The sequence below is a fragment of the Ovis canadensis genome, chromosome 1, assembly GCF_042477335.2.
Source record: "Ovis canadensis isolate MfBH-ARS-UI-01 breed Bighorn chromosome 1, ARS-UI_OviCan_v2, whole genome shotgun sequence".
Taxonomy (NCBI): Eukaryota; Metazoa; Chordata; class Mammalia; order Artiodactyla; family Bovidae; genus Ovis; species Ovis canadensis.
Window position 1 is genome coordinate 120,973,240 of NC_091245.1, and position 14,010 is coordinate 120,987,249.

The 14,010-nt window shown below is 43.0% G+C and overlaps 1 protein-coding gene across 1 annotated transcript in view; it reads left to right on the forward strand.

The window, feature by feature from the left end:
* MPZL1 (myelin protein zero like 1) overlaps window positions 1-14,010 on the forward strand; it is a 94,834-nt gene that overhangs the window by 57,580 nt on the left and 23,244 nt on the right. The window contains exon 3 of the mRNA XM_069548383.1: window positions 10,498-10,664. Coding sequence (XP_069404484.1) covers window positions 10,498-10,664 — 167 coding nt within the window. The remainder of the gene's footprint in view (window positions 1-10,497; window positions 10,665-14,010) is intronic.

The window sequence follows — 14,010 nt, forward strand, 5'->3', positions numbered from 1 at the left end:
CTTCATCCACCCTGGGAGTCACAGCCACACTGGGAGAGCAGCGTGAGCTGGATGCTTTCACTGACGCATTTGCAAGTTAAATAAGTAATCTCTTAATACCTACTGGTGTCTTCCTCTCTCTCTTTAAAGTTTTTGTTATGAGAAATAAAATGTATACAAAAGAAAGAGTGTGTGCGTGTGCGCACGCGCATGTGTGCATGCACGTGGATACACTTTTCAGAGTGCACGTTACAGACAGGCTCCCACGGGGACTCGGTCCAGTGGTTGAGAGCGTCCACTACAGGGGACATGGCTTCACTCCCTGGGCAAGGAGCTAATATCCCACATGCCCTGCACAGACCGTGTGGCCCAAACCAACCCCAGCTCCCACGCCCTCACTGCCTAGCCTAAGAAATTAAACACAACCAACAGTGTGTGCTGCACACATCCTGCCCTGGCCACCCGCTTACAGTCAGGACCACTAGCCTGAAGTTTGTGTTCAGTGTTCTCTCTCGTCCCCCTCTTCTACTATGTTTTAATAGGTCATATTTACGCTTGTGCTAGGATATATTACAATATCAGACTGTCAGTGTGGACCAACAGCAAATAAGAAATAAGCCAGAAAGCTGTTAGATTGCCTGATTATACTCGTTTAAAGAGGAAAATATACTGGCAACCTCAAAGTGCTTTAAAAAAAAAAAAGTCAAAACAAAAGCCTTTCAATTTCAGAGTTTGTTAAAAGGGTAAGGTTTTTACAAACCAGAGTACTACCCATGGACCCAGCATTAACATGACAAGGAATTGCTTCAACAATAACAGGGAAAACATTGTTATTTTAAACCAGGCCATTAGTTCATAGTAATGCTGCTGCTGCTGCTGCTGCTGCTGCTGCTGCTGCTGCTGCTGCTGCTGCTGCTGCTGCTGCTGCTAAGTTGCTTCAGTCGTGTCCGACTCTGTGCGACCCCATAGACGGCAGCCCACCAGGCTCCCCGGTCCCTGGGATTCTCCAGGCAAGAACACTCCAGTGCATTTAAAATGATTTTGTGGTATCAGAGTTTACTGGTGTTAAAGGGCATATTGACGTGTTAGTTGGGAGACATGATTGACATTTTATTGATCATTTGAAACAGATCAGGAATAGCTCTTTGGGCAAACATTCTTGAATTTGCTTTTCTTCTTTGTGGTTGTGATGGATGTTGTTTGTATTCTGTATTTGTGCCCCCCTTTCCCCCCTAAACTGCTCAGGTTTGCATCCAAAATGGAAGAATATCAAGTTTTGGGTGTCGTATTTGACTACTGTAGAAATGACCCTTAGCAAGTTGATTTCGCAACTAAGTGATTATTTGTCAAATGACTTTGCAGGTGTTTTCAGTTTGAAAATGTATTTTGAAGATCGTCATCGCTCCCCTGCTGAGTGATACTTTGGGGCAGCATAGCTCCTTGAGAGGGCTTCCCTGGTGGCTCCGTGGTAACGAATCTGCCTGCAGTGCAGGAGACCTCAGTTCAGTCCCTGGGTTGGGAAGATCCTCTGGAGGAGGGAATGGCAACCAACTCCAGTATTCTTGCCTGGAGAATTTCGTGGACAGGGGAGCCTGGCGGGCACGACTGAAGTGACCAAGCAGCAGCAGCAGTTCATTTAGAAATTTATTTCCTAGAGCACGTCAGAACAGCTCTGGTTTCCATTCTGAAGCTGATCTGTAAGTTAATATGTAACTCAGAATACAAAGTTGGCCAGTTGTAAAAACATGTGCATATTACTTCATCTTTTTATTTCATTTCTATGTTTTTATTCTTGAGGCAGTTGGTTTTTCCAGGAGTCAGCAGGAAACCTTTCCCCCTATCAATGAGTTTTTAAACCACAGTTTTAATACTTTTCACAGTGGTTTTTGCCACTATTCCATAATTGTAAATCTGAGGCCTAAAAATACCTGTGATATCTATGTAATGTCTTACTCAGACTGGGAGTCCGGTCTACAGTGACGTGGAATGACGTGGATTAGAACAATAGTTTGTCTACATCTCAGTGTTCTTTATATTTGCATTCTTTAGCCATTTTAACTAGCCCCTTAAAACTCTCTTCTATGAATAATTTTACTATGTACTTCCGTAATACTCCTAGTCACTTAAAAAAAAAAAAAAAGGCTGGACAAAGCAAACTATTTCCAATTGTTTAGGAATCCAGTGAATTCATCCCTGGCTTGGGCTACATGGAATGTAGTCTGAGAAGGCGATCTGTTTTCCCTTCTCTTTCCCCACACAGGAGAAACTTTGTAACGGGTTCATCACAGCTGATCAGAAACTGCTATAAGCACTTCGGGATTCTTTGATGTGCATGTAACCACACGCAGTGTAAATCCCTGCTGAAACTTCTCCCTGAGATCAGCTATGCAGAGTACCTTACTCCTAGCATTTCTCTAGTTTTCATGCATCACAACTTCCTGTCTCCCCATTCGTACTGTTCTCTGTCCTGGGGGCCAGGTGATGGAGTGACTGCTCAGCATGTTTAGGGGAAAGTGCAGGAGATGAGACAAAGTCTGAGAGGTGGTTGGGACTAGCTTACCCTGGGCTCTATGAGGCACTGTGAATGCTCAGACCTGATCCTGGCTGATGTGGGGAATCCTTGGAGCATTTTGTGTAGAGTGATAAGATCAGGGAGGCCAAGAGCTCTCTGACCCTCTGTGTATTGGCTGCAGTTAAGTGGCTGAGGGTGGAAGAGAGAACCAGCTTAGGAAGTCACAGAAATAACCCAAGTGAAACATGATGGTGGAATGGACCAAGATGGTAGCACTGGAAGAGCATGCAGAGATCCATTTCTAGATATATTTTTAGTAGAGACACATATTTTGTGATGGCTTAGAGGTAAATTGTGAGAAAGAAAGGTGTCCAGAGTCTTAACCTTAGCCACTAGAAGGCTGGAGTTGTCACTTACTAAAGTGGAGGGCAGATTGGGAGGTGGGAATCATCTTTACATTGTTAAATTTAAGATGCCAGTTAGATTCAAGTGACATTGTTGGGTAAACACTTGCGTATGAATGTGTGTGTGTGTGTGTGTGTGTGTGTGTGTGTGTACAGGAGTCATCAGCACTTAGGAGATATTTAAAGCCCTGAAACTAGATGAGGTCACCAAGAGAATGACTGGATAAGAGGTCAGAGGGGTGAGGGACTTGCCTGGTGGTCCAGTGGTTAAGAATCCACCTTTCAGAGCAGGGGACACAGGGTCGACCCCTGGACGGAACTACAAATCCAGATGTCACAGGGCAGTTAAGCCCATGTGCTGCACCTCCTGAGCTCGTGTGCTCCTAGCCTGAGCTCCACCGTAACAGAAGCCCCCTTGTGCTGCAACAAAGACCCAGTGCAGCCAAAATTTAAAAAAAAATTTTAAGAGTTCAGAAGGATGATTTGGGGCTGTCTAGCATATAGAGGTCAGGAGACTAGAAAAGAGGAGCTGATGAGAGAATCAAAAGAGAGGAGATACTGATACCAAATTGAGGGGAAAAAATTGTTCCAAGGAGGGAGTGATCAATTGTATCTAATGTAGTTCAGTCAGTAAGATGAGATTTGAGAATTAGTTGTCAATTTAGCCACGTGGAAGTCATTGGATTTCTTAACAAGAACCATTTTAGTGGAGTGCTGGGGATGAAAGCCTGAACAGGGTTTATTCAAGAGAAAATGGGAGGAGGAAGACTGGGCACAGTGACTGGACAATTATTCTAAGATTTGTAGATTAGAGGAGGGCAAAGAGATCTTACCTGGGGGGCAATGCAGGGTCAAGATTTTTTTCTGCTAAAGTATATAGTATATATAGAATAATAAATGCTATATAAATGTATATAGTTCTATGGCTGATGACAGTAACTCAGTAGAGAATGAAAAATTCAAGAGAAAAAGCGAGAGTTGCTAGATCAGTGTCTCTAGGTGACTGAGAGAAGATGAGACGCAGTGCACAGTGGAGAGGGGCACACACATTTCCTGCAGAGGAAAGACAGGCCACAAAGGCAGGCAGAGGGTAGGATATGGTTGGGGACACAGAGAAGTTCTCTTCCAATTCTGTTTTCTCACGGAAACAGGCAGCATGGTCATTAGCTGAGCAGAAGCAGAGGGGGAGTCCACGGTTGAGGTTGAAGAGAAGGCATAAAGTAGTCATTTAGGAAAGTGGATCCTTGATGGAGAGGAGCATGTGGGAGGATTGCTCAGCACCATTAAGGGTCCTGTTTGACATTAGTGGTCATGGATTTAAGGGGAAGCCCTGTCAGTGGGAGTGTGTGCTTTTCTCCATCTGTGATCGGCTGCCCTGGTAGAGATGCAGATTGGATGAGACTGTGAAAGGGTTGCAGGACTGATGGGGTCTGGGTTTTAATGTGGCTGAAGGATTCAATAAAATCAGGGTTTTGGAAGAAATGTTCTGGAAAGATCAGAGGTGGTCAGTCAGAGGGTAGAGAGCCTGAAAGAAGATTGTGGAGGGGGCACAGGTATTGATGATAGGATCTGGGGCAGCAGTTCTCAACCAGGAGCAACTTACCCCTGAATAGGAGTTGTGGTTGTCTGAAGACATTGTTGGCTGGCACAACTGGAAGGGGAGAAGATACTTCAGACACCTGGTAGAGGTCAGGGATGCTGCTAAACATCCACGCACAGGAGAGCCTCCACAACAAAGACTAGTCTGGCCTGACTGTCAGGAATGCCATGGCAGAGAAGCCCCATCTAGACTGTGATTATGGGAATTAGTAGCTGGGATAAGCCTGAGGACAAGATTATTGGAAAAAAGAAGGTAATGAGACCAGGGTTTTGGAAGTTTCTTCCTATGACTAATGGAATCTCCAAGAATTACAAAAGGAGTTAAGAGAAAGAGTCAGGGATAAGAGGAGGTTAACTAGCTATGTATGAAGTTATTTTATTTTTCTGCAACTAGCTGACTGGCTGGAGTTGGAATTGATTTTCCTGGCTCAAAAAACTACATGTCCAAATTAGCCAGAGTGATGATATGTCGTTGTTTTTAAAAGTCACTTGTTTTTTTAACCAGTTTTGACATAATTGTCTATCTTAAATATATTGTCTAAAAACCCATTTAGGGATTTGGTTGGTCTTTTGGTCAAAATTACATGACTGTAAACTTGGGCACTTGGCCTAGTTCCATCTTTAAATACCTTCTCAGGGTAACAGTTCTTGCAACTAGACCGTGTAGCAGGGATCTTGTTTGAGAAAATCGTTGAGAAACTTAATTTATTGATTTTAAAGACTGTGACTTTCCTTGCAGTGCTCCTCACAGTGGAGAAAACTAGTCAAAATCACACAGAGTAAATAAGGGTCACAAACCAGTGCTGCTTCCTGGAATAAGTCACATTGTCCAGTCTTGCGCTTTGTCCTTCATTCTGAGCTCAAGTGCCCTGGGGCTGCTTTTCTGCCTACCCACAATAGCACGGGGTGTCTTTTGTTTGCTTCTTGCTTAAAAGAAGGTCTTGTTTTGAGGTTTGGACCACGAATAATAATCTGCTGTTCTCTATAATAATAATCCACCCTCTTTAGCAGAAAAAAATCTACTTGATTCAGTGTGGCTATCAGTTTATTTAGAAGAATGGCCAAAAGTGCCCATTGTGTCCTGAGAATAAACATTTGGAAGATAGTTGGAGAGAATGGGGGAGTGCCGTTCCTCTCCTTGGCCTGGAATCATAAAGACCTCAGGGAGAAAAAATTCTGAAAATGACCATCAGTCCCGTGTGACAATGCCCTTCCTTATTCTACTCATCTGTTACATTCTGAGAATAATTGAAACACTGTAGATAGGGATTCTCTCCCAAATATTTCTTTTAAAAATATCTTATTTTGAAAATGGGTGTTTTTAATCTTTTCTGTATTAACTCTGTTTCCACTTTTAGGCCAAATTAGTTTCTTTCTAATCTTCATTTAGGCCATGAAAGAGTTTCTTTTGGGGTGAAGATTATTTTATCTTAGCAACAGTCCTTAATAATTCTTGCAGTTGCCTCTGATTGTAGATCTTGAAATGATAGACATTTTAATTACTATTTTCCAGGCTTAGGCTAATTGAAAAATTCAATGAGGAGAGGAATATGTGACCCAGTGTGATTAGTTATTTCTTGAGTACACATGTTATTTGACACACTGAAATTCAATGGTAGGTAAGGTTTCATTAATGAACACAAGATATGTTACGCTTTTTTCCCCCTTAAATACAGGAAAAGAGTGTGTTAAATAATGAACATGGCTTTAAAATAAAGTGATCTCTTACCTAGAACAGTTTAAATTGGTTTAAATATGGAAGATGAGAAAAGATCAACCTGATATAAATTGAAATGTAGGAGGTGAATATAAGAACCTTTTAAAGAGTTAAAAATATGGCCTCCACATCATTAAAAACAGAGCATCAGAGAAGCATGATGAGATGTCCTTCAGTAGATGTACTGATAAACTGAAGTACAAAGGATATTGTTCAGCAATGAAATGAAGTGGTCTGTCATGCCATGAAATGATATGAAGGAAGCTTAAATGAGGAAAGCCAATCTGAAAAGGCTACATTAACTATATGATTCCAGCTATAGAATATTCTGGAAGTTAGTGATACACTAATGCAAAGTGTACAATGTCACGAACCTCCGTCCATAGTTCATCAGGCTATCTATCAGATCTAGTCCCTTAAATCTATTTCTCACTTCCACTGTATAATCACAAGGGATTTGATTTAGGTCATACCTGAATGGTCTAGTGGTTTCCCTACTTTCTTCAATTTAAGTCTGAATTTGGTAATAAGGAGTTCATGATCTGAGCCACAGTCAGCTCCCAGTCTTGTTTTTGCTGACTACATAGAGCTTCTCCATCTTTGGCTGCAAAGAATATAATCAATCTGATTTCGGTGTTCACCATCTGGTGATGTCCATGTGTAGAGTCTTCTTTTGTGTTGTTGGAAGAGGGTGTCTGCTATGACCAGTGCATTTTCTTGGCGAAACTCTATTAGCCTTTGCCCTGCTTCATTTCGTATTCCAAGGCCAAATTTGCCTGTTACTCCAGGTGTTTCTTGACTTCCTACTTTTGCATTCCAGTCCCCTATAATGAAAAGGACATCTTTTTTGAGTGTTAGTTCTAAAAGGTCTTGTAGGTCTTCATAGAACTGTTCAACTTCAGCTTCTTCAGCGTTACTGGTTGGGGCATAGACTTGGATTACCGTGATACTGAATGGTTTACCTTGGAAAGGAAGAGAGACCATTCTGTCTTTTTTGAGACTGCATCCAAGTACTGCATTTCAGACTCTTTTGTTGACCATGATGGCTACTCCATTTCTTCTAAGGGATTCCTGCCCACAGTAGTAGATATCATGGTCATCTGAGTTAAATTCACCCATTCCAGTCCATTTTAGTTCCCTGATTCCTAGAATGTCGATGTTCACTCTTGCCATCTCCTGTTTGACCGCTTCCAATTTGTCTTGATTCATGGACCTGACATTCCAGGTTCCTATGCAATATTGCTCTTTACAGCATCGGACCTTGCTTCTATCACCAGTCACATCCACAGCTGGGTATTGTTTTTGCTTTGGCTCCATCCCTTCATTCTTTCTGGAGTTATTTCTCCACTGATCTCCAGTAGCATATTGGGCACCTACTGAGCAGGGAAGTTCCTCTTTCCGTATCCTATTATTTTGCATTTTCCTACTGTTCATGGGGTTCTCAAGGCAAGAATACTGAAGTGGCTTGCCATTCCCTTCTCCAGTGGACCACATTCTGTCAGACCTCTCCACCATGCCCACCCACCTTGGGTGGCCCCACAGGGCATGGCTTGGTTTCATTGAGTTAGACAAGGCTGTGGCCCTAGTGTGATTAGATTGACCAGTTTTCTGTGAGTGTGGTTTCAGTGTTTCTGCCCTCTTGTAACACCTACCGTCTTACTTGGGTTTCTCTTACCTTGGACGTGGGGTATCTCTTCACGGCTGCTCCAGCAAAGCACAGCCACTGCTCCTTACCTTGGACGAGGGGTATCTCCTCACTGCCCCCTCTCCTCACCTTGAACGTGGAATAGCTCCTTTAGGCCCTCCAGCGCCCACGCAGCCATTACTCCTTGGACTGGGGTCGCTCCTCCTGGCATCGGGCGAGGGGCAGCGGCTTGCTTCAGGTGGGGATAGCTCCTCTAGGCTGCCGCCCCTGACATGGACAGAGGTTCGTGACACTGTGCAGGAGACAGGGATCAAGACCATCCCCATGGAAAAGAAATGCAAAAAAGCAAAATGGCTGTCTGGGGAGGCCTTACAAATAGCTGTGAAAAGAAGAGAAGCAAAAAGCAAAGGAGAAAAGGAAAGATATAAGCATCTGAATGCAGAGTTCCAAAGAATAGCAAGGAGAGATAAGAAAGCCTTCCTCAGCGATCAATGCAAAGAAATAGAGGAAAACAACAGAATGGGAAAGACTAGAGATCTCTTCAAGAAAATTAGAGACAGCAAGGGAACATTTCATGCAAAAGATGGGCTCAATAAAGGACAGAAATTGTATGGACCTAACAGAAGCAGAAGATATTAAGAGGTGGCAAGAATACACAGAAGAACTACACAAAAAAGATCTTCATGACCCAGATAATCACGATGGTGTGATCACTCACCTAGAGCCAGACATCCTGGAATGTGAAGTCAAGTGGGCCTTAGAAAGCATCACTATGAACAAAGCTAGTGGAGATGATGGAATTCCACTTGAGCTATTTCAAATCCTGAAAGATGATGCTATGAAAGTGCTGCACTCAATATGCCAGCAAATTTGGAAAACTCAGCAGTGGCCACAGGACTGGACAAGGTCAGTTTTCATTCCATCCCAACGAAAGGCAATGCCAAAGAATGCTCAAACTACCACACAATTGCACTCATCTCACATGCTAGTAAAGTAATGCTCAAAATTCTCCAAGCCAGGCCTCAGCAATACGTGAACCGTGAACTTCCTGATGTTCAAGCTGGTTTTAGAAAAGGCAGAGGAACCAGAAATTAAATTGCCAACATCCGCTGGATCATCAAAAAAGCAAGAGAGTTCCAGAGAAACATCTATTTCTGCTTTATTGACTATGCCAAAGCCTTCGACTGTGTGGATCACAATTAACTGTGGAAAATTCTGAAAGTGATGGGAATACCAGGCCACCTGATGTGCCTCTTGAGAAACCTGTATGCAGGTCAGGAAGCAACAGTTAGAACGGGACATGGAACAACAGACTGGTTCCAAATAGGAAAAGGAGTACGTCAAGGCTGTATATTGTCACCCTGCTTATTTAACTTCTATGCAGAGTACATCATGAGAAATGCTGGGCTGGAAGAAGCACAAGCTGAAATCAAGATTGCCGGGAGAAATCTCAATAACCTCAGGTATGCAGATGACACCACCCTCATGGCAGAAAGTGAAGAGGAACTCAAAAGCCTCTTGATGAAAGTGAAAGAGGAGAGTGAAAAAGTTGGCTTAAAGCTCAGCATTCAGGAAACAAAGATCATGGCATCTGGTCCCATCATTTCATGGGAAATAGATGGGGAAACAGTGGAAACAGTGTCAGACTTTATTTGGGGGGCTCCAAAATCACTGCAGATGGTGACTGCAGCCATGAAATTGAAAGACGCTTACTCCTTGGAAGAAAAGTTATGGTCACCCTTGTAGCATATTGAAAAGCAAAGACATGACTTTGCCAACAAAGGTCCGTCTAGTCAAGGCTATGGGTTTTCCTGTGGTCATGTATGGATGTGAGAGTTGGACTATGAAGAAAGCTGAGCGCCAAAGAATTGATGCTTTTGAACTGTGGTGTTGGAGAAGACTCTTGAGAGTCCCTTGGACTGCAAGGAGATCCAACCAGTCCATTCTGAAGGAGATCAGCCCTGGAATTTCTTTGGAGGGAATGATGCTGAAGCTGAAACTCCAGTACTTTGGCCACCTCATGCAAAGAGTTGACTCATTGGAAAAGACTCTGATGCTGGGAGGGATTGGGGGCAGGAGGAGAAGGGGACAACAGAAGATATGATGGCTGGATGGCATCACTGACACGATGGACGTGAGTCTGAGTGAACTCTGGGAGTTGATGATGGACAGGGAGGCCTGGCGTGCTGCAATTGATGGGGCCGCAGAGTCGGACATGACTGAGCGACTGAACTGAACTGAACTGAATGCAAAGTGTTAACAATGGAGAAAATTGGAACTTGGGGAAAGCAAGAGGGAATATATGGGAACTCCCTTTTTTTTTTTTTGCCTGAAGCTCAGAGTCTTAACCTCTGGACTGCCATGGAGGTCCCAGGAACTACCTACTTTTCTGCAAACCTCAAACTGCTCTGAAAATTAAAGTCTGTTAATTCAAAGAAAACATAAATATTAGGTAGAACTGAACTAGTAAAAATGTCTTCTTACTAAAAAACAGAAATCCCAAACTCTAATATACAGTGATTGTGGGTTACTGTATACAGTTTGTAATGTTCTTTTATTTTTCTTTGTCCTCAGATAAATATGCACAGTGGTATTCATGCTAAATCCTACTCCTAAAGTGTCCTTATCCTTCTCTCTACAGTGACATATGCTGTATCGGCCTTGGAGGTGTATACACCAAAAGAAATCTTCGTGCCAAATGGGACACAAGGGAAGCTGCCATGCAAGTTCAAGTCTACTAACTCGACTGGCACGCTGACCTCAGTCTCCTGGAGTTTCCAGCCAGAGGGGAGCGACACCACAGTGTCGGTAGGAACGCTTATTTCATCTCTACGGGTCCTCTCTTGTGGTGTTCTTTTTATTTCTTTAATTCAAGGATAATTAAAGGATATTATGGATATGTAAAGGATATATATTTTTTCCTCTCATTAAAGGATAATTAGAGGATATTATGATTTTTTTTCCATATATCAACATGAATCTGAATTAGTTATACATTTGGCCCCTTCCTCTTGAAACCCCCACCTCCCTCCCTTCCCAGCCCTTTAGGTTGTCATGGAGCACTGGTTTTGGGTTCCCTGCATCATACATCAAATTCCCGGGGGCTATCTGCTTTACTTATGGTAATGTATATGACTGAGTGCTGTTCTCTCAAATCATCCCGCTCTCTCCTTCCCCCACCGTCCCAAAGTCTGTTCTTTAGTTTCATGTCTCCTTTGCTGCTCTGCATATAGGATCGTCAGTACTATCTTTTTAGATTCCATATATATGTGTTAATATACAATATTTGTCTTTCTCTTTCTGACTTACTTCACTCTGTATAATAAATAGGCTCTAGGTTCATCCACCTCATTAGAACTGACTCAAATGCCTTCTTTCTTATAGCTGAGTAATATTCCTTTATGTATATGTACCACAGTTTCCTTATCCATTCATCTCTCAGTGGATATCTAGGTTGCTTCCATGTCCTAGCTGTTTAAATAGTGCTGCATGAACACTGCGGTGCATGTATCTTTTTCAGTTCTGGTTTCCTCAGGGCATACACCCACTAGGGGGACCGCTGTGTTATATGGTGGTTTTATTCCTAGTTTTTACGGAATCTCCATACTGTTTTCCACAGTGGCTGTATCAGTTTGCATTCCCACCAGCAGTGTGAGAGGATTCCCTTTTATCCATATCCTCTCCAGCATTTATTGTTTGTAGACTTTTTGGCGATGGCCTCATGAGATTCTTTACTTCTCTAGTGTGATTAATGATGATTCTTCTGATTGGGCACTTGCAAAATAAGTCAGTGATGCTTCAAGGCCCTTTTCTTGCCTCAGACTCTCCAGGAAAAAACATAAGTTCAGCATCTCTTAAATGCAACTTTTTATTGATATTGTTACCAATATTAATATCTCTATCATCTATACTGGGTTGGGATATATGCCTGATTTCCAAATCTTCGCGTGGACTTGTGTCCCTCAGGATTTATAAAAAGGGAGACCCTTGGTGCTGTGCCTTAGAAGGAAGGAAAGATGAGGTAAAGTCAGAGATTATGTATTTAGTTAACTTCCTCATAGGGTCCAGTTAGGTATAATTCTTGGTAAAACAGAGTCCCAGAGTGAGTGAGAGCAGGAACCCATACAAATATAACATGGGAAAACAGAGTCAGAGGCATTCTGTTGCTTCCCATAAACATGTGGAACATGTATCCTATAGATGCAAAATTAAACACACAGATTTACCCAGCAGAGTTCAAAGAATTGTTTAAATTTGTAATAACTTCGCGCTGATATCTTTTGCCAGACTAGAAGTAAGGGATATAATCTATAGAAAGTAGAGCATCGTCAGGAAGACACCTAGACGCTCTTTCCTTTGAAGAGCAATTCTGCTTATGCTCAAAACATCCTTGCCATGTGCGTGATGCATGCTTACATACCCTCAGCCTTAATATTAAGAGCATGCTGGGAACTTTCCCAGTGGTCCACTGGTTAAGAATCTGCCTTCCGATGCAGGGGATGAGGGTTGGGGCCCTGGCTGAGGACCTACGATCCTACATGCCTCAGGATAGCTAAACCTGCACGCTGCAGCTACATGTGCCACACAGAGAGTCCATGCGCCACAACAAAGACCCAGTGCAGCCAGAAAAATAAGAGAAGGGGCTGTATTTCTGGTTAATGCTACATTTTAGCTAATCAATTTATACCTACATATCAATCTGATCATAGTTAGTTCCAGAATGTTCAGTTACTGAAATAGGATGCTTTAACCCCTAGATGTTGGTGCACAGTTAATAAGATGAGTAGGATGCTCCTCATTTTTATGGATTTTCAAGAGAAGTAAAATCAAGCCCAAAATACCAAAGGTGGCTTTTCTGGTCCATGGAGTTAGGATCCCTGTGTCTAAAACTGAGCTCAACTTTTCTACCCAATGTTCCCATCTCTGCTAGTTGTATTTGGGTATGTATTTTCTTCTAGGGACCTGATTTTTTTTTTTTAATCTTGTGTTTTGTTGGTGGGGTTTTTGTCCTTCCCTCCCCGATCCATAGCTTCTTCCCTTCCACTGTTCACACTCAACCAAGAAATAAGAACATGTGCTGGATCTTCCTACTTTGTATCTGGCATCTAGATTTTTGTTAACCTTCCTGCTTCTCTGCTCTCCATTACATGATAAAAACTCTGCCAGGGCTGGTGCAGTAACACCCCTGGGTATTCCTCCACTTCATATCATCCATCTTTCAAGCCACCCCTGCAGTCCACCAGGTGCCTCATCTTAAAACACTTCTTTCACCTCATCACTGCCCTCTTTAGAATCCTCATGTTTCCCACTGCGAACAGTTCTTGTCTGGAATTCAAAACTCCTCACAACTGAGTTCCAGCCCCACTTCTGTTCTCCTATGTGCTCTCCTTCAGTCTAGTGTTTTTCCACTTCTTAGCTCTTACCATTTAAGTTCTGTCCCATCTTCACATTCTGATCCCTCTAAATACCTCTTTTGACCTTTTAGCTAGTTTTTTTTTTTTTTTTGGCCGTGCCACAAGGCGTTTGGGATCTTAGTTCCCTGACCAGGGATTAAAACTGTGCTCTCTGCACTGGAAGCGTTGAGTCTTAACCACTCAACCACTGGACCCCCAGGGAAGTCCTCCCTTTTTAGCTGTTCTTAAAACTCCCTGCCCACATTATCTTGGCCACTCCTGTGAAAGAGTGTGCCTTACTAGAACAGTTTTACTCTTCATTATCTTGAATGGAAGCATTTTAAGGGTAGAGACCTATCTTAACACTTTTGATGTCCCTCAGGATGTTATCTGGAGAAGGCAATGGCACCCCACTCCAGTACTCTTGCCTGGAACATCCCATGCATGGATGGAGGAGCCTGGTAGGCTGCAGTCCACAGGGTCGCGAAGAGTCAGACACGACTGAGCGACTTCAGTTTCACTTTTCACTTTCATGCGTTGGAGAAGGAAACGGCAACCCACTCCAGTGTTCTTGCCTGGAGAATCCCAGGGACGGGGGAGCCTGGTGGGCTGCCGTCTATGGGGTCGCACAGAGTCGGACACGACTGAAGCGGCTTAGCAGCAGCAGCAGGGTGTTATCACTGGCTTTTACTTGATAAATGTTGGTTGATAAGGAGATCTGATTTCCCTGGTGGCTCAGTTGGTTAAGAGTCTGCCTGCAA